The sequence below is a fragment of the Vipera ursinii genome (assembly GCF_947247035.1).
Source record: "Vipera ursinii genome assembly, chromosome: Z".
Lineage (NCBI taxonomy): Eukaryota > Metazoa > Chordata > Lepidosauria > Squamata > Viperidae > Vipera > Vipera ursinii.
Genome location: NC_139517.1, coordinates 61,590,826 through 61,614,108, shown reverse-complemented (window position 1 = coordinate 61,614,108; position 23,283 = coordinate 61,590,826). Strand labels below are relative to the sequence as shown.

General features: G+C 37.5%; 2 protein-coding genes across 5 annotated transcripts; one reads left to right on the top strand and one right to left on the bottom strand.

Annotated features, from left to right (window-relative positions):
- Positions 1-8,246: 8,246 nt before the first annotated feature.
- On the top strand, positions 8,247-12,846 carry GLRX5 (glutaredoxin 5). Its single transcript, XM_083377185.1, has 2 exons — positions 8,247-8,631; positions 11,977-12,846. The coding sequence occupies exons 1-2, from the start codon at positions 8,334-8,336 to the stop codon at positions 12,153-12,155; spliced, it is 477 nt and encodes a 158-aa protein (XP_083233311.1). The 5' UTR covers positions 8,247-8,333; the 3' UTR covers positions 12,156-12,846.
- A 5,732-nt stretch (positions 12,847-18,578) lies between these two features.
- Positions 18,579-23,231, bottom strand: CHST14 (carbohydrate sulfotransferase 14). Of its 4 annotated transcripts, none has more exons than XM_083379085.1 (3): positions 23,153-23,231; positions 22,804-22,955; positions 18,579-20,350 (listed from the first exon to the last, which is right to left on the bottom strand). In XM_083379085.1, the coding sequence occupies exon 3, from the start codon at positions 19,814-19,816 to the stop codon at positions 18,710-18,712; it is 1,107 nt and encodes a 368-aa protein (XP_083235211.1). In that variant the 5' UTR covers positions 19,817-20,350; positions 22,804-22,955; positions 23,153-23,231; the 3' UTR covers positions 18,579-18,709. The 4 variants fall into 4 exon arrangements, with proteins under 4 accessions (XP_083235211.1, XP_083235209.1, XP_083235210.1 ...); XM_083379083.1 differs by having other exon boundaries at positions 18,579-20,236; XM_083379084.1 differs by having other exon boundaries at positions 18,579-20,236; positions 22,804-22,952; positions 23,153-23,184.
- Between the last annotated feature and the right edge of the window lie 52 nt (positions 23,232-23,283).

Here is a 23,283-nt window from a genome sequence, read left to right as displayed (position 1 = left end):
CCGTGAGCTGCATTGGTTGCCAGTTGTCTTCCGGGTGAGATTCAAGGTACTGGTAACGGTATTCAAAGCACTCCATGGCATGGGGCCGGAGTACCTCAGGGAACATCTGCTGCCGGCATCAAGCTCCCTGCGCCCTGTGCGTTCCCACAGAGAGGGCCTCCTCAGGGTGCCACCGATCAGAGAATGTCGATTGGTGGCCCCCAGGGGGAGATCCTTCTCTGTGGGCGCTCCGGAGCTGTGGAATCAGCTACCGGTAGAGCTCCGGATGGCGCCCGATCTTCGCTCCTTTCGCCGCGATCTCAAGACATTTTTGTTTGTACAAGCCGGCCTAGCCTGAGGGGGAGTGTTGGGGTTGTTTTATTTTTTGTTTTTTAATTTTTCTGGGGGTTTTTAGCGTTGTATCATATTGTTTTTAACTAGGGCAATTGTTTAATCTGTTTTTAATGTTTGTATTGGTTATTTTATTCTGCCCTGTGAACCGCCCTGAGTCCTCAGGGAGAAGGGCGGTATATAAATGTTATTAAATTAAATTAAATTAAGTTCAGTCAGTTGATTTTCTGGGTAGTATCTGTGAAAATGAGACACTGTTTAAAAATAGTACAATTATATGGGCGTACATTCACAGTGCAGGGTGGAAAAAGTATGTGAACCCCTAGCCCAGGGGTAGGCAACCTCAGCTCTTTTATGACTCATGGACTTCAACTCCCAGAAACAGTTTTGCGAAGAGGAGTGGTCCAAAATTACTCCAGATCGTTGTGCAGGTCTGATCTGCAACTACAGGAAACATTGGTTGAGGTTATTGCTGCCAAAGGAGGGTCAACCAGTTATTAAGTCCAAAGGTTCACATACTTTTTCCACCCTGCACTGTGAATGTTTCCATCTTATGTTCAATTAAAACATGACAACAGCTAATGTTTGTGTAGTATTATTTTAAGCAGACTGTGTTTTTCTATTGTTGTGACTTACATGATGTTTAGAGCGCATTTTATGGCCAATTCATGCAAAACTCCACGTAATCCCAAAGGGTTCACATACTTTTTCTTGCAACTGTATTTTATCTTCATGTGTTCTATAACAACAACAGCTTTATTGATTAGCCCTTGGGCCATATCAAAGTGCAAAGTTCCAGCAACAAACCGTCACCAAAACTTGATAAAAGCAATCCAAAATGGAATTTGATAAAATACAATTTAAAATGGAATTAAATAAGATACAATTTAAGATGAAATAGTAATAAAATACAAATTTAAGATATAGATAAAATATAACATTATATTTCGGAGTCGCCCTTACAATCTACCCCAATCAGTCCCACATATGCAGATCTTAACTGGATCATTTTGTTTAAATACTGTGCTACGTTGAATGATCTTTTCAAGTTCTGGCCGGACATAAGGTAAGTTATTTTGATATGGGGATCCCAATGGGTTATTCGGTTGGTATATAGACCAAGATACCTGTCTCTCACTCTCTTATACAGACAACAGTCAAATAGGATGTGAGCCAGGTCCTCTACCTCTGCCGCTCCGCAAATGGAGAGACGCTCATTGTACGGTATAGCATGAAATCTTCTATATCTGACCATTGTGTCAAGCTGTTCGAATCTCGCTCTCGTAAATATCTCCCTAAGATGTTTGGGGAGTTGTGACTTCAAATAACTGTCCACTTGAAAAGTACATTTGTATTTACTCAGCCATTTCAAGTTACCCGCCTTACTAAGGATAGCTATATCAGTTTGTGCTTCTATATCCTTAATTCTTTGGGCAACTCTTTTTTTAGATTGTTCTCCTGTTACGCAAGAAACAGGAAGGCCACAGCTTCTTACAAAATTTGTTAGTTTGGTGATCCAGGAGATTTGTGATTGTAGTTTTATTTGCTCTAGTAGGCATAATTTGGGGAGTCTATCAGTCTCCATTTCATTAACTTTGCACCAGTAGTTATAAGTTCTAATTTTAGATAATGCCTGAATTGTATGAATTCCCAATTCAGCTCTAACTGCTGCAGCAGATGTTCTTGGATCTACACCCATTCTATGAATTCATTCAATTGTGTTTTATTCAAATCACAGTTAAGTTAATTCTATGTGTCAGTCATGTGATATGTAAATGCTGTATTGTTTTAGTGGTTTGGACAATTACTTCCTTTTAAACAATTAAAATACACTAGTAAGTAAAGAGAAATTTTACATTTATTTTAGCTTCTCAACAACAGCTATCGAATTGTCCGATACCGCAAATACTAACATTTAAAATCTCTGAAACTTTTGAACTTGTAGAAAATGATTATACACACTAATAAACTAAGATATTCATATCACATGGAATGCAGCTATTAAAAAATAATAGTTTCTTTAACTCTGTATTCTTTGGCCTTAATTTTCTATATGACTGATTCTTTTAATTATAAGGGACCAAGCATATATGGGCATAAGTTATTGTACAACAATGGAACCAGAAAAAAAGTGCTATTTCAATTGTGATTTTTATATCCTCTTTCTTTCAAAAAATATCCCCTAAACATCAGCATGTAATTTTGCTTGAAATTCAAAACCTGAAGATAAAATTATACATTCATTATACATTCATTGACCCAGATTGTTGGGGGCAATAAGCTGACTTTGTAAAAATGCCGCTTGGGGTGTGTGTGAAAGCCCTAATAAGCAGGCATATACATAGAATGAAGGCTATTGCTAAGCACATTGGTTTGTGCTTAAATTGTAAGCCGCCCTGAGTCTTCGGAGAAGGGCGGGATATAAATGGGATTAAAATTAAAAAAAATGCTTAAGGGAATGTTTACAGAATTTGTAACCAGAAATTTTCTGGATTTGGATAACAATATTCCTGTTTTAATATTAAAATTGTAAATTGAATAAAGAGCTAGTCCAGAAATGGGAACGACCAAACCCAGTTGTTAGGGCATATGATCTGAATTAAGATCCACCGTTTTTTTATGCACATCTTACTATATTGGGGCATCTATTCACGATGATCCCAGTCTTTATAATTCAGTATGTTAGATTTGTTTTATTTCAGCCTTGACAAAACTTTTAATGCAAGTGAAATAAGATACATTCACCATCATCTAGCCATAATTTCTGAGCTTTCCTTTCTACATCTAAGACAGGGGTCAGCAACCTGAAACAGTGAAAGAGCCACTCGGAACCGGTTCCCTCACAAAAGGAAAAACTGGGAGCCGCAAAAAATGTGTGCACATGCACATACATGCATGCATGCGCAGAACAGGGTTTGACTGAAGAGTGGAGCCAAGGCGAGATACGCACCTACCCTGCATATTTGAATTCATTGGTTGAACTTTTTTAGTCCCACTTTTTTTTTTGGACTGCACATGGCAGAGGACTAGGAGCCACAGGAGATGGCTGAAAGAGCCGCATGCGGCTCCGGAGCCGCGGGTTGCAGACCTGTGATCTAAGACAACCATAGAGCATTTTAAGCAACAATATCATTAAACAAAATTATCATAATCATGCAATGTAGACATATATTAATATTGCAACAATCCATGCAAAAGACATTAAACCAGAAAATCCATGATCTTGAAGGCATTCAAGATACTAATTATATCATTTAAAATTAAAACCAGTTAAATGGTTAGGATCTAGCTAATACTGGTAGCTTTTATGGGAAATATTGTTATCAGAGCAATTTCTAGTTTAATCTGTACTGTATGCAACAATACTTTGCATTAAGTCAATTGTTTCATTAGTATATCCCCTACAAGATGGATAACTAGATTGTAAGCACAACATCCACTTGAGAAAAATTATTTAAGATACATAGTAGAATATATCTTACTAACATTTCCCTTTTCTGTGTTGACTTTCAAAATTAAAAAAGACACGATTTAAAGGTATAAGACAGCATACTTAAATATTAAGCAAGTTCTTGAGATACAACCTTCAATTACATCTTACAATCTGAAAACAGAAGCACACCCAAAAGCAATAGTTATACATTTTTAAATATATTTGGAGTATAACAGAAATGCATTACTTGGTTTTAAACAATATAAATAAATGTAGCAATTTTATGTATTGAGCAGAAATTCTTTATTTGCTGAACAATATCACATTGCATTTTTACTTTTACTGTTGACAGATGGATAATGATACAAGGACAATCATTATCTCCGTGGTAACAGTGTGAAATATGTCAGAGGAACATTGCACATGGAGCTGCTGCTGCTTTTTTTTACAGTCCTGCCTCAGTTTCCTCTGTTATATACTCTTTGCAAACCCAATATGCCCAGAGTACAAGTCAACCAAGGGCAATTTCAAGGCTGCAGACGTAAAGAGAACTAACAAATTAATTGTGTCAAGTTCTAATATTGCTGATTAAATATGCCCTTGCCGTACATGACAAAATCTTGAATGTCTCACAAAAATCCACTGTTCTTGTAGATCACTAGTTAACTTTTTAGAATTTGAGCAAACATTTTTTATTTAAAAACCCTGCTGTAATGCTTGGAATTTGAGCAAATATTTTTATACTGGTAGAAAAAATCCTGCTGTGATGGTTGTTCTCAATATCAATCTATGATTCTAATTTTTATTTACATGCATTCTCAGGAGCAATAATTATTGAAATAAGTTCCACCCCTGAAATAATGTTGCCATTTAAATGCAACTTATAACAGTTCATTTAGTGACCGTTCAAAGTTATAACAACACTGAAAAATGTGATTTATAGCCATTTTATCATAGTTAACTTTGCAGCATCCCCATGATCAGATGCTTGGCAACTGGTTCACATTCATGACCTCTGCTGTGTCCAGGGTCATCTGATCACCTTTGCAACCTTCTGATAAGCAATGTCAATGGGGAAAGCCAGATTCATTTAACAACCTATCAATGTAATGATTCACTTAATTGTAGCAAGAAAAAATAGGGCAAAACTCACTGAACAAATGTCTCACTTAACAACAGAAATTTTGGCTGTTGTGGTTGTAAGTTGAGGACTACCTGTATTATAAATACTATGGATCATAAATACTTATTTCTTCAGATTTACAAGTTATAACAGACAGATCACAAGAGTACCAACCTCAACTCTGATTTTTTTCATTAGTATTAATAAGGTAAGCAAATATATTTAAATTTAGAACATAGAATTATCCTTTTTCATTTACTTCTGGCATCTCATTGATAATTCCAATATAATTAATGAGACCATCTTTTACTGATAGTTCATTGTAATTGTGTTATGCTTATTGTACTACTGGATTCTGTTTTTTTTAAATTTAACATTGTGTGCCATAAAAGAAATATATAATTTGAGTGTTTAAGATACCATATAATTAACTCAGAAATAATTCACTTAAATGAATTATTTTTTAAGCTGAACATAAACTGTAATATAATATGATCATGAAAAAAGTTAAATACATATTTAGGTCACACGCATTCATAAATCATGGGAATTCAATAACTCCAGTAACTCTGGTATTATAAATTCTGAACACATATGACCCTGAAAATGTTTTCCAATGCCAAACTTTACTGTCTAATGCTAGTCTTTGAAGGTATCTGCTCCAGCATGGTATGTTTAGCCTTGAGATAAGCAAGTTATACCATGCAGAATCAAGCCAAAATGTGTTAATTATCCTACATTATAAAACATGGAAAACAAACTCAGGAAGCACATCTGCATACCCTAAACCAGGGGTGTCGAAATGCCAGCCCACGGGCCAGATGCATCATGCCATAACCACACCCTCCCCACTGCCAACAATGGAAAAGTAGTCACGTCACGACACATCATGTGACGTTGTGAGTTTGACACCCCTGCCCTAGACAAAAATGGCACTTAAACTATAATGAATGAATGAACCTTTATTGTCAAAGTACAACCATATATACATTGAGATTGGCTGAGCCTCTTTGTGCCCCCCCCTAAAACTCACAGTGGCAACAAATCAACCATCTTATTACACCATGTGAGCTAACTGCACACAACACACCGGCCTCACAAGTTAATCATACATAAAGTTATTTCCCGTTCAAAAGCCCGAAAGCCCATGGATAGAAGCTATTCTTCAGCTTGTTGGTACGGCTGGCTATACTCCTGTATCTCCTACCCGATGATAGGAGAGTAAAGAGGTACCGACCATGGTGTGAGTTGTCCCCGAGAATTTTCCTCCCTCTTCCAAGGCAGCGAGCCCTGGCGATGTCATCCAGTGGTGTCAAGGGACAGCCCACAATGTTTTGTGCTGTGTTCACCACCCTCTGTAATATCTTCCTATCCACGGCTGTCAGGCCAGCATACCAAACTGCAATACAGTGTGAGAGGACGCTCTACAGTAGACCGGTAAGAAAAGGTCATTGTTCTACCCTGTTCTTCCACAAGACCCTGAAGAAGTGGAGTCTCTGTTGGGCCTTTCTGGCCACCTGGGTTGTATTGACTTTCCAGGTAACATCTTCAGAGGTAGACTCCCAGGAATTTAAAGGAGGAAACTCTCTCCACACAGTTCCCCTTCCCGATGTAAAGTGGGGCAGTTTCCTCTCTTTTCCTCCAGAAGTCTAGCACCATCTTCTTCGTCTTGCCAATGTTCAGGTGCAAGTTGTTCTCTAAACACCATAAGGATAGTTTTTGTACCTCCCCCCCCGTACGCTGTTTCATCTCCACCTGTAATAAGACCCACTATGGCGGTACTATCTGCAAACTTAATGATCGCAGTGGATGGGTCAGAGGATATACAGTGAGTACAGATGGTTTAATATTGATAACAATAGCACTTAGACTTATATACCACTTCACAGTGCTTTTACAGCACTCTCTAAGCAGTTTACAGAGTCAGTATATTGCCTCCAACAATCTGGGTCCTTGTTTTACCGGAAGAATGGAAGGGTGAATTAACCTTGAGCTGGCGAGCTGCTGGCAGTCAGCAGAAGTAGCTTGCAGTACTGCATTCTACCACATTCTTAAATGATGCTAATATGTATGATTAAATGGGCACTGCAAAATTGTGACTCTGCCCTTTCATACTTGAGCAGTGAAGCTTTATAGAAGTACTAAAGAACTGAGTTCACATCATGTGCCCCCTCCCAGATGCCCTTATCATCATCTTCATTTCAGCCATTGTCTATACACTGCAGGATGAAGGCCTCTTTTGCATGTTTCTAACCAATACGGTCCTGAACTTTCTTTTGCCAATTGGGTCTGCAATACTTTTTTTAATTCCATTTATATCCCGCCCTTCTCCGAAGACTCAGGGCGGCTTACAATCTAAGCACAAATCAATGTGCTTAGCAATAGCCTTCATTCTATGTATACGCCTGCTTATTAGGGCTTTCAGCCCCCCCCAAGCGGCATTATTACAAAGTCAGCTTATTGCCCCCAACAATCTGGGTCCTCATTTTACCTACCTCGGAAGGATGGAAGGCTGAGTCAACCTTGAGCCTGGTGGGATGCGAACCTGCACTAATTGCAGGCAGCTGGTGTTACTTAAGGAGGCATTAGCCCACTGCTCCACCAAGGCTTATTAAATGTTGTATACTTGTTGTATACATGGCCATTAAACTGAAAATTAATCACAGTTCCATAACAGAAATATATAGTCCTGCTGTTTTAACTTAATATAATCCAGTACTTTGAAGCTGGAAATTTAGCCATAACCATTAGGTAAGCCATCTACAGAAACCTGGGAGTTGAGAACGGGACTGCATTTAAAGGGTCCATTGGCTAACCTCCGACCCCTTCTAAAACTCACTTCCATCCCAGGCAAACCTTCCCCTCCCCAAGAACCGCAATAAAGAGTTACAGTATCATAACCCAATTCAAGATCTTCTCGATCTTACACAAAGGACAATTACGATTCATCTTAATGCATGCTACCTTTCTGTTAATTCAAGATCTACCGGGCATGCAAAGGAAAATGCCTTTTTATTATTTTTCCTTTGGGCCGAAAAAAATGTTCTTTCAGCTTCACATTTCAAGATCCTAACTCGCTCTCTCCTTGCTTACTTACTCTACAAACCAAAAAGATCCAGACACCCATTCCTACACAATCGAAAAATGCAACGATGCTTTCATAGTAGTTTTAAAGGCCCAACACTGAGAATTGAATCTCGAGTTTAGCAAATCGCAAAGTAGAGGTGTAATTTGGTTCCACCGGATTGGTCCGCCGCGCAGGGCTAAAGTATAGGCAGCCTTTCACATGTGCTGCTATTATCTTGAAAGTGATTCCTTTCATAGAACTATTTTGCAAGCGGGCGGGACCAACTGCCCCATCAGTGCTTCCGGGTAGCCCTAAGCGAGGAAGGTCGCTCCAAAGGAAGACGCTTTTGTGAGGTCAAGGAGGCGGCGGCTGTAGTAGTCATGATTGGGTCTCTTTGCCGGCTACCCGCAGCCTTACGGCTGGCGGGACGCTCACGACCCTCGGGATATTTTATGCAGCAGCTGAGTCAGGGGGGACCGAATGCCAATGGCGAGGGCAGTGGGTCGAAGGAAGCGGTGGAGCGACTGGTGCGCGCACATCCTGTGGTGGTGTTCATAAAGGGTAGCCCGGCCCAGCCCCAGTGTGGCTTCAGCAACGCGGTGGTGCAGATTCTGCGCCTTCATGGTGTTAATGATTATCGTGCCTACGACGTCCTCCAGGATCCCGACCTCCGGCAAGGTAGGCGTCGCCCTTGCTCAACCTTCCCTTCAAGTGACTGGGCCCCACAGAGCTCTATATGCATTCAGCCATTTGCACCCTCTTTTTTAGGTCCCCCATATATTACCCCCTGAATTTCGTTAATAATTTCTGTACCTTTTAGGTTATATGCATAACTTTTACTTTCCTAAGCAATCCGATTGTTGTCTTTATCTCTGATCTCATCTTTGTTTTTCCTCAATTAGCTAAAGAAGCAAGTTGGACTTACTTGATGACTGAACAGGTGACACCTTGCTGTCTAAAACAAGAATGATAAACCACAAACACATTTTCGTTGCAAGATTTACTTTGTCTGGGCCAGGGGGAGGTGGGAACAGTGGCAGTAGTGGTCTCTGTTCAGTTGCCTGCCTGTCTTTTCATAAGGGAACATGCTTATTTGTGCTCCATTTGCTTGCCTTCATCAGAACTAGGGCTATCTGAGAAAAATACAGACAATTGCTAGGTAAAGGCTACTACATTGCTACTATGGATATAGTCCAAGTTTTTGGTGCTTAGGTTTGACATATGGAGCTTTCTAGATAGCCTATGGTCTTTACTTTGCTGCCTGATTGAAATAATCATCATGTCTGTTCTCCTTTGTATCTAATTTGACACTCATTCAGAAAATTGAATCACAAAAACAATATCCATGTAATTTGGCTTTCTAAATAAGGACATATAAAATGCATGTTATATTCAGTTTTGGTCTTTCTCAAATAGATTGTCTCCTCTCAAAAAAAATTTTTATTCAGGATTAAGTAAATAGAACAAGTGCCATCTCATATTGCATGGCACATTGCCATCGCTACTGTACTGGTGGGATTGTTAATATTCTTAGTTTTATATTTTTGGATTTTATTGGAAGACATTTTTGTTTATATTTTTGTTAAACAGTTAAGAGTCATATATAAATACAGTAAATAATTATTAAACAATTTTGTATTTTCAGTTGATGAATATACATATTAATAGCTAATCCTTTAAACTACTCATTACAAATTTAGATATGGGAATAGTGTTAATGTATGAAAAGAAACAACATTTCACTGTTATTTTAATGAGAACAATTATTAAATATTTTCTTCTGTCCAAAATTGGGGAAAATGTTTTATCCTTGTATGTATCACCTTAAATGGAAATTTATGGTGGTTTATGGAAAATAACATTTTTTTTTCCAGAACTTACAGCTATTACTTGTAAGTAACCATTAAGTTGCAAAATTAATCTTCAGTTTTATACATTTGTGGAAATAACTATTGCATTCTAGAAACTCTAAACAAGATCCAAATTTGCAAGTAATTTAAGGCATTTCATTTTCATAAAATTATAAAGATGGGTTCATTTATACAATTCAGGCTCATATTAATAAAATAGAAACCTAAAATCCAGTCTGTCGTGTGCTAACTGAAATACGGTTTTGTTTTTGCTTATGTGTATCAAAGAATTCTTCCCTGCTTGTTTTTTTCTCCCTCCTCTCCGCTTTTTTGCATATCTAATCACACACACATACACTTAGTGTGTGTGCTTGCACATGTGTGTATGTGTATGTATGTACAAACACATATCCAAAATCTTTAGGGTAACTAAGAATTAAAGTTATACTGCATTATTTTCATAACTGATTTGTGAACCTGTGGAATAGTACCATGCTTAAGAGGTTTACAGTTAAAAATGCCATAACTTTACTTTCTGTGTTTTGTGAAGTGAGAAAAAATATGCCATATATGCATAACAAGATACACCACACACTGAACTCCCCAGAATCTGTTAGAAAAAGATAAGAATTTGGATGAAAATAGGTTGGCAAAGAGAACTGAAGGCTCTCCCTTTGCAACATTTTTAAATTAGTAAAAGTTCCCCCGCACATGCGTGCTAGTCGTTTCCGACTAGCTCATCTCCGTTTCAAAGCCGAAGAGCCAGCGCTTGTCTGAGGACGACTCCGTGGTCATGTGGCCGCATGACTAGACGCCAAAGGCGCATGGAAGGCTGTTACCTTCCCACCATAGTGGTCCCTATTTTTCTACTTGCATTTTTACATGCTTTCTAACTGCTAGGTTGGCAGAAACTGGGACGAGTAACAGGCGCTTACTGCTACGCGGCACTCGGGATTCGACCCGCCAAACTGCCGACCTTCTGATCGACAAGCTGAGCTTTAAATTAGTACATGTTGATAAATTTTGTAGTTCCAGTGGGTACCATAATATTTAAATATTTCCAAATATTTAATGTAAAAACATCTTAGGCTTAATTTTAAGATATAATCAATTTTTGAAAAAGATTTTTTACACATCACGTGATTCTTTAAATAATTCTGTAGTTCTTTGGCAAAAGAACTCTGCTGGAATTTGAATTGAAAGTCACATTGTTTCTCAATATCAGATGAAGGTTAATATTTATAATACAAAATGTGGCAAATGGGTATTGGTTTGTAAAAAATGGAGCATACGAGGAATATAAGGATAGTAGATTGCTTGAAAGAAATAGTTTGTGGAATCTGAAATAAGAATTCTCTTTTTGGAAAGAAATACAGTGCAATATTTTATTAATCTTCCCATTTGTATATTACTATTTAAAACCAAGATTTTTTTATATGCCATTCCCAGTTTTAGAATTTGAGTTTGTATATTAAAAAACAAACAAAACAAAACCCTAAAAGCAAAATGATTTAGTATGTAATGTAGCTGATTGGAATGGAGACATCTTTGTTCAGATTGTAATTTGCTGTCTAACTGGTTTAGCCACTTTATACTGCCATCTTTCAGTATAACAAGTGAAAAATATGCTAATTATTGTTTTGTGAAATTATGTAAGTTATAACAAAAAAAGATAAAGACGGGGGAAATGAGGGCATTTTTATGCTACACATGGAGTTCTCGTTTTGTTTTCCTACATAAACACTTTCTCATTATTTGGCTCTTAAATGCTTTGTTTTATATATACATTAATGTCAGCTCCTGTATTCTCACATTAAACCATTTGGCTATGCTGCTTCCATTCTAATCTGAAACTACTAATTAATACATAGTGATAAATTTAATAGCTCCAGTGGGTATCATAAGCTTCATGTCTAGAAACTTCAACATAGTTTCAGTTACAGTATACAGTGCTATCAGAGCAATTAATATGACAAAGTAACAAAACTAATTTTATATATCAGAAAAGGAATAGGAGAGACGAGTAATATAAGTGTGTGTCTACAAAGACAGGCAAGCTAGCTAGTGCATTAGCACTATTCCCCAATGTTCCTATATTTTGTCCACACTTCCAAAAGTCCTGTTCTGCATTGTTTAATATCCTTGTTTAACTTCCTTTTATTTTTTGATTTAGGAATTAAAAATTATTCCAACTGGCCTACTATTCCTCAAGTCTACCTCAATGGTGAATTTGTGGGAGGTTGCGATATACTACTCCAGATGCATCAAAGTGGAGACCTAGTGGAAGAGCTTAAGAAATTAGGAATTCAGTCTGCACTTCTGGAATCTGAGAAAGACCGTGGCAAAAAATAAAATTACTGTGATTTCGACAAAGACATATTTTGATAATTGGCACCGAAAAAGCCTTCTGTTCTTTAGTTTAGAAAAAAAACAGGTTTTGAATTAATGAGGTTTATTATTAAGCATTTTGTTGTCTGTTGCACAGTATGATCAACTGATATATGAATATTTTTACTTTTGCCATCCATTTACAATACTATGAGAGTAAAAAAAAGCAATTCACTTCTATTTTGCACTGCTTCGTATTTGATTAGTCATTTTTAAATTGCCTTTATGCTAAGAATTTATTCCAGAACAGCTGGGATTATGTCTTTCATAAAGTATTTTTTTTTTAATTTTTCCCCCCTCAAGTTAATTCTTGGGACTTTGGGATGTTTAACTGCATTTCCTTCACATTGCACATGATCTAGCTTCTTTGCAGAAGCACCTTATGATAGTAATGCTCTTCCAATTTGTTAAAGAAACAGCTTTTGACATACGGTGATTCTTTGGGAAGTTAGGGTGTCTTCTCACATCTTAATTTTTCTTTATTTTAACCTAATTGTTCATATTAATAGTATTGACATTGTTCTATTAAGAGATAATGTACTAAAAGTTGATAGCAATATTTCAATTGAAAACAGGCAATTTGTTAAAATTTCCAGAACCATCTAAAGAAGAGTGCAGGTTATAGTTGTTAATAAACATTTGAATTTACAATTTACCCCATCTCGCTAGTTTTATTTGGTAGGTTGGTGGTTGTAGACTTTTTGCCTTGTATTATCTGAAACTATTAAGAGCTATAGATTACCTTTTCATTTTGACAATAAAAAGTACTTAAGTTTTAAAAACAGCTTTGAATGTTGTATTAATGTGCTGAATATAAGTGGAAAGAATTAAAGATAAACGTAGGAAAAAGCAACCTCTTCAACTTTAAGACTTAGTTTTCACTTTAGGAAAGTGAAGTGTGAAGAGAACGTAATGTTTAAAACCGATTTTCATTCCAAGGGGAAAAAGGCATCCCTAAGACACTAAATAAACTCAAGATTATTTATTTATTTTATTTATTTATTTATTATTGGATTTCTATACCGCCCTTCTCCCTAGGGACTCAGGGCGGTTCACAGGGCATATATAAATAGGTATACAAAAATTAAAAGAAAATTAAACCATGCCCAAATTAAAATATAACAATAGTGAAATAATAAAACCAATTAAAAAACCCAAATACCCCTTCAGGCCAGACCAGCTAACTCGAACAGGTGGGTCTTCAACCCGCGACGGAAGGATCGGAGGTCCGATGCCATCCGGAGCTCAACTGGCAGTTGGTTCCATAGTGCCGGGGCACCCACAGAGAAGGCCCTCCCCCTGGGGGCCACCAGTCGACATTCCCTGACTGGAGGCACCCTGAGGAGGCCCTCTCTGTGGGCACGCACAGGGCGGAGGGGAGTTGACGCCGGCAGCAGGTGGTCCTCGAGGTATCCCGGACCCATGCCATGTAAGGACTTAAAGATCATAACCAAGACCTTGAACCTCACCCGGAAGACAACTGGTAACCAATGCAGCTCGCGGAGCAAAGGTGTAACATGGGAGTACCGGGAAACTCCCAAGACAACTCTCGCGGCCGCATTCTGTACCAGTTGGAGCCTCCGAGTGGTCTTCAAGGGAAGCCCCATGTAGAGAGCATTACAGTAGTCTAGGCGAGAGGTCACGAGCGCATGAGTGACCGTATACAGGGCATCCTGGTCCAGATAGGGCCGCAACTGGCGCACCAGGCGAACCTGGGCGAAAGCCCCCCTAGTCACGGCTACTATATGGTTTTCCAGGGTAAGTCGTGAATCTAGGAGGACTCCCAAGTTGCGAGCCCTATCCACGGGGGGTAAGAGCTCACCCCCCATAGAAAGGGATGGAACATTTTGAATGTCCCGGGATGCCGGAATGTACAGCCACTCAGTCTTGTCAGGGTTGAGTTGAAGTCTGTTCCTCCCCATCCAGACCCGAACCGCCTCCAGGCAACGGGACATCACAGCGAGGGCATCACTGGGGTGGTTTGGGGTCGAAATGAAAAGTTGGGTATCATCAGCATATTGATGATACCCAACTCCAAAACCAAGAATTATCTCACCCAGCAGTTTCACGTAGATGTTGAACAGGAGAGGCGAGAGAACCGACCCCTGAGGAACTCCACAAACGAGAGACCTAGGGGCCGATCTCTGCCCCCCTGCCAACACCGACTGCGAGCGTCCCAGGAGATAGGAGGAGAACCACTGAAGAACTGTGCCTCCCACTCCCAATCCCCTGAGACGCAGCAGCAAGATACCATGGTCGATGGTATCGAAAGCCGCCGAGAGGTCTAATAGGACTAGGACAGAGGAATATCCCCTATCCTGAGCCCTCCAGAGATCATTCACCAGATTAATGGTACAGACTTATCAATTATTTCACTATTCTTATCTAGCTTCCTCTAGTTTGCTTAAAAGTCTAACAGTGCTATCAGAAAACTAACCCTTATTGAACTCAGTATGATTTTCCTGAGTTAACACATAAATAGGGATTTTGGCTATTAATGCCTCATGTTCATTGATATATTCTTGGGAATAAGCATTAAAAATGTAACTAATGGTGAGAAATCATTGATCCAAAACTAATTTGGAAAAGTGTTTGGTAAAAACATATGTCCTTTATACATAGCATTTGAACTGTGTGTTTGTTAAAACAAATATATAGTACTTTTAACTGTGTAGAACTCTTATTGTCATATAATCAACCTATGTTTATACATATAAAATAACACTAGTAAATACATTAAAATATTAACTGTTTATTTTGTTAGAAAGCAACAAAACCATTATTTTGTTGCCCAAATATTTTAATGGGATTTGGGATATTGTTGATAGGTTTTGAAATAACAAAAATAAGCTTTACTTATGTTTATTTTCAGTTTAGAATAAAAATAGAGGATTCATTTTGGAATTAAAACGGTTGTATCTCTGAACTTCTGAATCAGTACACAAACCACTTGGATACTGGTTGCAAAATAGTTTTTAGTTTTAAGATTCTGAAATTGTGACAAACATACAAAAACATGTTTTTAAAAGCATCCATTCTCATTTTGCATAACATCATTTTCAACTTGAAGTTAAAGGTAAAAAAGAGATAATCATTAGAATACCATTTCTACTTATATGGACTGTGAAAAAATATTTTGGGATAGAAGCTGGATACAAGGAACACCGATTTTTTTACTTTTTAACTGAGTTTATGCACAGTGCTTAATGTGTCCCACTTTTTGGTGTTCCATGGAAATTGAACATTGTGATTGATAATTTATTACACTTCACATTATTATGTGTTTACTGTAAATTTTATATATTTGTGAAGCCCCACACAGCTGGAAAAGATTAAGGCCGTACAGACTTAAATATGGCATTCTGAATGTTTGGAAAATACAGTTGTGAAAAGTGGGAGTGAATTGTCAACCCTCACACACATTAGCTCATTAAGGTGGTATCTCCTTGAATAATTTGAAATGTTTCTTCCTAGTTTCCTCCTAACTGAGCTCAGTTGTTATTTAAAAGGTAAGTTACCAAGAGCTTCTGTCAGAATTGATTTATACTTCATTTCTATCTCCTCCGAGCTGGAAGCAAATCTCACCTTCCCCTGGATTCTGCCATATTCCCAAGGGGGAGGGGAATAGGCATGCAGGCTTTACTGCTTTCACTTCCTCCATTAAATGTAACCTTTTGTTTATTCACCTGTCTGCTATCCATTACAATGTAAGAAATTGCTTCCTATACTATGCATCTCTCTGAACTTTCCCTCCCTTACCGGGCAACTAGGAAAAGCGGTGGGGGTGGGGGAAGAGAGACAAACCTCCAGGATCTGGTTTATTTCTCCAAAGGAAGTATAAAGAACTGTGGAATGATCGTACTGCAAATGGAACCGGATTGATGTTATTTTTCCTTTCGCACGATGGATTTACCAACTGGAGATTGGCCAGTCTGGAACTGCCCGGATGAACTGTGGGATGGGGTTTTGCTTGGAGACACTTTAAAAATATCGATCTGAAAGGGAATCCCTCAAATCCTGCCTATTATGCCTGCCATCTCCTATTTCTTAGTAAAAGTTCCTGCTTGCAAGAAACTGTCTCCAAGAGTTCTGCTTTCTTAAGATGTGGGTTTCAGGTAGGTTCTGACAGCTTCTATCTCTTGGCTCCACTAATTTCCCAATTTCACCACAGTGCTTCAGAAAATTCAGGCCTGCTGTTTGTGGCTATTGCTCAATATTATTTATATAAATATTCTCTTATAAATATGCCCTCTTTAGAGGCAATATATTATTTATCTCAAGCATGTTTTATTTATGTAGTTTATAACTCAGTATAAAGACCACACTTATGATGATCATGATTAAAGATATGAAAATATCCTTTAAAAATTCTTTACTGTAATGAATACAATATCCTTATTTGACTTTTAAGGATGGTTCTCCTCTGTTTTATCAGGTAATTGGAGCATAAATTAATGTTTACAAAAGTATAAAGTATCCATTTCGTAGAATGTGTGTCAGTTTAATGCATTCAAATAATGTTTTTTTTAAAAAAAGCCATAAAGCATGTATCAGGTCATGTCCATATTGAAATTTAGATATGCTATTTATGATCCTAATGATATAGCTAATGTGACCAATAGCCTCAAGAGAAAATTGATAGCCTTATTCTTATTTATTAAATTTGCATACTTTCTGATTCCCAAAGATACTCAGCAATTTACAACAAAACTTTTTAAAAAGTGGCAAACATACCTTGCAGATAGCTGGGTCAAGAGCCAGCTCTTAATAGTTCTTCTAAACAATTGAATGTATTTCATTCTAATCTAATGGAGAACCTCATTCCAAAGGGCAGGCACTACTACAGGGAAGACAACTTGGAGTCTGAGAGAAGACACTGTGTGATCAAAAGAAATGAGCATACAAATCTTGCAGGATCAAATGAGGATTATATTTTAAATTGTCACTTTTTAAATTGTTTTAGTTTTTACAGCTTTTTTCAATTGTGCATGGATAGTAGGTAAAGCATTTCTCGCAAGGACTTCAGACATGGGTGGGCCTATTTGTTGACCAGCAATGATTCAGTGAACTAGGCACATTCCACACCCATTTCACCACATAGCTTATTTAATTTCTAATCACAGTATCTAAACACAACTAGTTGAACAAAGATAAAATATTGGAAGAATCTCCTTTCAAATTATAATGGTGGGCTTTTATTTTTACTTCAAAATGTACAGCAAAGGGCAAAATACAATATCCAAGTAAAAATTACACATTTAAAAAAATGGGAAAAAGTATGACCATCTGAAAATTAAAGCTATTGAGTTTGTTAATCCTAGACATTTTCTTGCTTGAAGCAAAAGATGGGAGTTCTTCACTCCATCCACAAAATATTGAATATTATAGGAGTATCTTCTACTATTGCATTTGACAATAGTCTTGTTTCTATGGCAAAGGCAGTTCACATGATACACATGACCAGTGTGCAACCTCATGTGCAAAAATAAATTGCTTTACTCTTTCTAGGGAATGAAATGATGATAATGTCATAAACAATCGAGGATTTAGGTAGATAATCAGAATTTAACAAATGATCTGAAAAATTGGCTGCTAACAAAATTGTAACAGTTATCAGAAGTAAATCCTGAAATAAGATTACAATTTTTCTTTCACAAATAAAGCACACCCAAGTTTACATTCAATAAGGAAATAAAAAATGTCATGGTAGCCTAAAAAACTATCACAGTAAGAAAAATACAATGTCCATTATGGCAATCTAAAGTACATGTAGCTACACATTATTTGAATTGCATATACAAACTCATACCTTCACCTTTCCTACCCTTCCCTTCAAAACATTGCATTTTAGATAATCAAATTTTGCTGATCATTTCAACCAGCTATATTAATGTCCTTTCCTATATTTCAGTGTTCAGACAAGTGTTGATAAATATTTTGAGCCATTATGTAAATTGTATTTAATTTAAATCCTGCTCTGCTTGTTATATGGAAGCATATCTAACGAACAGGATATGACTTGCTTTCAAAAATTACTATAAGGCTGCTATCTGCTTTAATAGCTACATTAGCCATCTTAAAATCCTATGTCACTATTTTAATGCAATATTGTGTGAAACTGCTGCTTTCACATTTGTATCAGTGAAAGTGAAATGGTGCACACTCATCAGGTTTTTCTGAGCCCTCTGTACAAGCCTAGTTTTTGTTCTTCCTGCTGTTTTACTTTACTGTCCTATGGTTGCTATTTTACATTTACAAAAATGCCTTGTTTCTAATGTACACAAAAGTAACACTGTTCAAATAAAGATACTGTGCTTAGTTCAATAGTGTATGTATTATATATGTGTGTATAGGGTGTATATATATATGTATGTGTGTGTATGTATATACAGTATAAAATTTAAAGCTTTTTTAAAAGATAGCACATATAGTAAACTAATGTATCAAAAGTATTAAAAAGAAGCCATAAAATTAGAAAAATTGCATGGGATACACAATTTGCTTCACAAAAGAAACTTTCATTGTTGGCAAAACTGGCTAGTAACATTTGGAAGGGAATATGCAAATAAAGAGAAATCCAGAATATATTTTGGTAATAGCTCTTTTATAAGTTCTCTTGGAGTATTACACATGTAATAATGCAAAGTTTCTGGACTTACAGGCTTATACCATGCTTGCCTTTCTGGGAAATGTATAAAGGATGGTGCTTGTACTCTTTCAAGAACAAAATTGGCATCTTCTTCAAGTCTCCCATAGGATCCTATGAAATCATACTTTATAGCACAAGGTTGACAGAGATTATAAATTGGCATCCAATGTTCATTCATTTTTTCTGTTTCTTCATCTATGAGATACCGGAGAAATTCAGAAAAGGTGACATCATCCCCCATGCTTTTACCAGGGTTTTTCCTATACTTTTTCACTATTTCTATACCATATTTTAACTGATATTCTTTAATCTCACCAAATTTATTCCTATAAGCAGACAAAAGTCTTTCCATTGGGTCTCTGACAAACACAAATTTGAAATAGTGGTTTAATCGATAACGTATCTCATCTGATTTCATATCATTTAAAAAAATTAAATCTTTTTTGTGATCCATCTTAAGTTTAACATCTACATTCTCCAACGCACCATCTAAAACTTTCAAAATTCGTTTCCAGTTGGAGCAAGCCACTTTGGGAACATAACAGTATAAAAAGCGATGTTTGTCACTAACCAGGATATGTTTGAGCACTGTCCTTCTCTGGCCTGCTGATAGATCCCAAATGGTGCGAGGCATGTTTTTTTGTCTGCAAATGGTATGGATTGTCCTATTTCGGATATCCTGCAGCACTTGATAATCCATATCTCCTGCTGTTCTACTGCCAGTTCTTCTCCAAAACAGTTCTTTAGTAGAGGGGTGGAGTGGTGGAGGCTTCATCTCAGCCAAAATTCCCTTCTCAATCATGAGGAGTAAGCCACTAGATGCCAGAATTACACCAAACATCAACATGGAAGGCAGCAGCATAGTGTTACTGGTACCACGAGAACGATTCTTGGCAGACAAGGTCATCCGATGCATCGAAGACATCCCCGTCTCTTTAGCTCTTGTCCCTAAAGGAACAAGGGGCAGTGGAAACATAGTCTGGAATCTCAGGTGGTGGCAGCACAAATTTGAGGCTAACTATGCTATTGCCACTGACATTGCTTTGGATGGATTGGAAACAAAGGGCCCTGGCTATATATCAACAATAGTGCTGTTGACAGCAGCCTTAATTAGCCTGGCCCAGTTCAGGCTAATATCTTTCATGAAGCAGCAGCAGGGCCCTAAAATTGATGAGCTGGCATATTCCATGAGACAAAAGAAAATGGGAGATTCCAGGCTTCTTTCTTTGCGCCTGCAGGACAGCTGCCGAAAAAGATTGGATGAGCTGATTTTTTTTGCAAAACCCAGGAAGGGCGGCTGCCGGCAGTGACGGCTTGGCAGGGAGGGACTGTTCCTGCAATTGAAACCTCGTTTACCCCTCCTCTTTCTCTTGTAGCTGCTGCATTTGCAGACTTCCTGGGAAGAACATACAGAGGAGTGAACAGGCAAAAGACAACTTATACTCAAACTACTGCCTCCCTTCTTTCATACGCTTGCCTGCAGAATCCCTCTAGGAAGCAGAGTGAGATGCTAGTCCCAATTTATTCCAGGGTTTCCAGAGAAAAAGAGAAAGAAATAGGCAAAGATCAAAACAACTGTAATGTAGTCTCAACATAATATCCACAATTTCATAAAAAAGATAATTCACAATAGGGAAGTACAGTCATAAATAGGCACAATTTGCACACCAGAAAGTATGCAACTGTTTTGCAAGGGAGAGGAAGGAACAAGAAGTCACTTTTAAATCAGTAATTCTTAATGCCAACAAGTTATCCTCAGCCTAATCTACTATATCCAAATTCAGTCCTCAAACACCAGCCATCTTAGGGTGACATAATGTATTTATGTGTTTAAAATTGTTTCACAAATATTTTCTAAAATGTGGATCCAAGCAACTACCACAACCTAGCTCACTGTGTGAATCCAGTGTTTACATGAGTGTGTGTGTGTACACAGACAGACAGACACAGACAGACAGACACAGAGACACACATCATGGCTGTACTCCGGCCAAAGGAAAACTAAAGCTCCGGAATACCTTGCTCTTGAGATGGAGACTGCCATATTTTTGAACAAGTCCCATTCCTCTCTATAGCTATAGGTATTAAAAGGAGAAAGACCATTCTCTGATTGGTGTTTCACTATATATTAAAAAGGAATTTTTTTAATGAAAGGAAATTCCTCACATAAAATATCTTGTTGCATCCAAACTTTTGTAGTGTGAAATTGCTCAGAGTTGCTTGACTGAGATGGGAAGCATATCTATTAAATAAGTAAGTCAAGAGTTTTATACTTATTTATACTTAAATAAGTAAGTCAAGAGTTCTGTTATAACTGGTTTGGGTGAGGTCATAAGCATATATTCTAAAATCAATAATTATAACACTGAAGAGATTTCCCCCTCCCCATTTAATGGCTGCCCATATGGGCAGAAAGGACTTAAGACATTACCTTAAGTATGTCTATACAACTATTAATTTACAGTTGCTTTCTTTGTACTAATAGAATTTCTAGTATCTGTAAAAAAAACTATCTCTATGGTGGCGAACCTATGGCACAGGTGCCACAGGTGGCACGCAGAGCCCTCTCTGTGGGCATGCGGACCATCTCCCCAGTCATAGGCCTTCAGCTGGGTTTTATTAAAAAAAATTCTTTAGGCCTCTGCCGCCATAGCGAAAAAAAAGGTTCAATCAATCAATTTCAACTTCTAGGGAAAAAAAAAGATCTCACAAAGTTGGAATTGATTGATTGAACTTTTTAGTCCCACCCAGTCTGCCATTACCACCATGGCCACGCCCACCCAATGGGACACGCCCACCCGGCACCCAACAATACATAAGTGGGTTTTGGATTGCAGTTTGGGCACTAGGTCTCTAAAAGGTTCACCATCACTGAACTATCTTATCAAAAGCCATGTCCTCAAATCTCTGGGTCTAAGTTCCAATACTGGATTAGTGAAGCCTGACACCCATATCCTTTGTTCCTTACAGGAGTCTCTTCCTGTAAGCAGAGAGATTCTCAAGACACAAAGCTAATATCTAACAATATTCATTTCCTTCAAGTATATCCAGCATCAGCTTCCTTCTGCTTTCTTTTATCACCCCCCCTCCCTTTCCAGACCTTAAATGGAAGAATTTGTCGCTACTATTATCTCCCTCCATTCTGCATAAGGGTGTTAAATTTCTTTGTTTTTAATAGAGGATGTTGTGCTCAGGTAAAATTATGCTATAAAATGACAAAGGGGAAAAATGGTGAGAGAATATAACCCAGTAGCTTGAAGATGAAGCTTAAGAAGTTTTGAGGAAGGCTATCCTACATAATCCACAAGAATCTGGATGACTACTGTACTGTATGACAGCAAAGACATATGACTAACATATGTTGCCACTTAGTGGTATTCTGAATGTTTGTAACTCAGATTTGGAAACTCAATTTTAGAAATCTAGTGCTGGCATACCTACAAAAAAACTGGAAATAAATAGAAACAATACATTGCACACTAAAGAACTATGATGTCACAATTATTTGGAGAGGGCAAGGAATATTGCAGTGTCTCTGGTATTGCAGTGTTTAATTTTTATTTTTTGACATGAGATCTATATTTTAAACAATTTATATGGCCACCCATTTCACTTCTATCACTCTGGGAAATAGAAGTTTATATTCAGAAATAAAACAACAATTTATGCAATTTATCAAAAAAGAAATATAACCCACAAAGTATCATATGCCAGAGGTCCAAACAAAGTCATTCCATTTTACCAACACTAAAAAGTAATAACCATAACGTTTGCAATTCCTTTCATGCTAAAGCAGAAAATAATATTCCTAGTTGTTTTTTTTAAGTTCAATATGGAACTGACACAAATTTTAAAAATTGCTAAATACAATTTTTCATTAATACACAAATTAGCCCGCATGTATTGTCTGGGACAATTTTTGTTTGGACTTAGAACTTTATGACAATACAGCTTTCTTATTACCTTTAGTTCCTGCCTCTTCCTTACACAAATTGAGCTTTTAAAGCTCCTCAGCTATCAGCCTTTTTATTTCTTTTTCTTCTGTAGGATAGGCCGGGGAAAGTGGCTATTCAAGTCGATCCATCTTTTCTACAGGATGCCACATCCGGATGCTGCTAAAAGGGCAAGAGAAAAACAAATCAAGCAATCGTATCAGATTTCCCAGCAGGGGACAGGACTTTTTTCTCAGGCTAATTAAGAGTTAATACCATAGATATGTCCCCAAAGCAAGAAGAAAGGTAAGTCTAAGTAGAATAAAATGTTTTAGATTGCAATTTGATAGGAAAAAAGCAAGGAAGGATAGAGAATCAACCTCTTGGAAAACGTTAATATATGCTGGAATGCTACACCCCAATAAGAAAAGACAGTTCCTTTGGCATGTAAGAAAAATTCCGGCCAGCCAGTGGCGATAATTACATGCCAGATTCTTTCCAAAAATCTCAA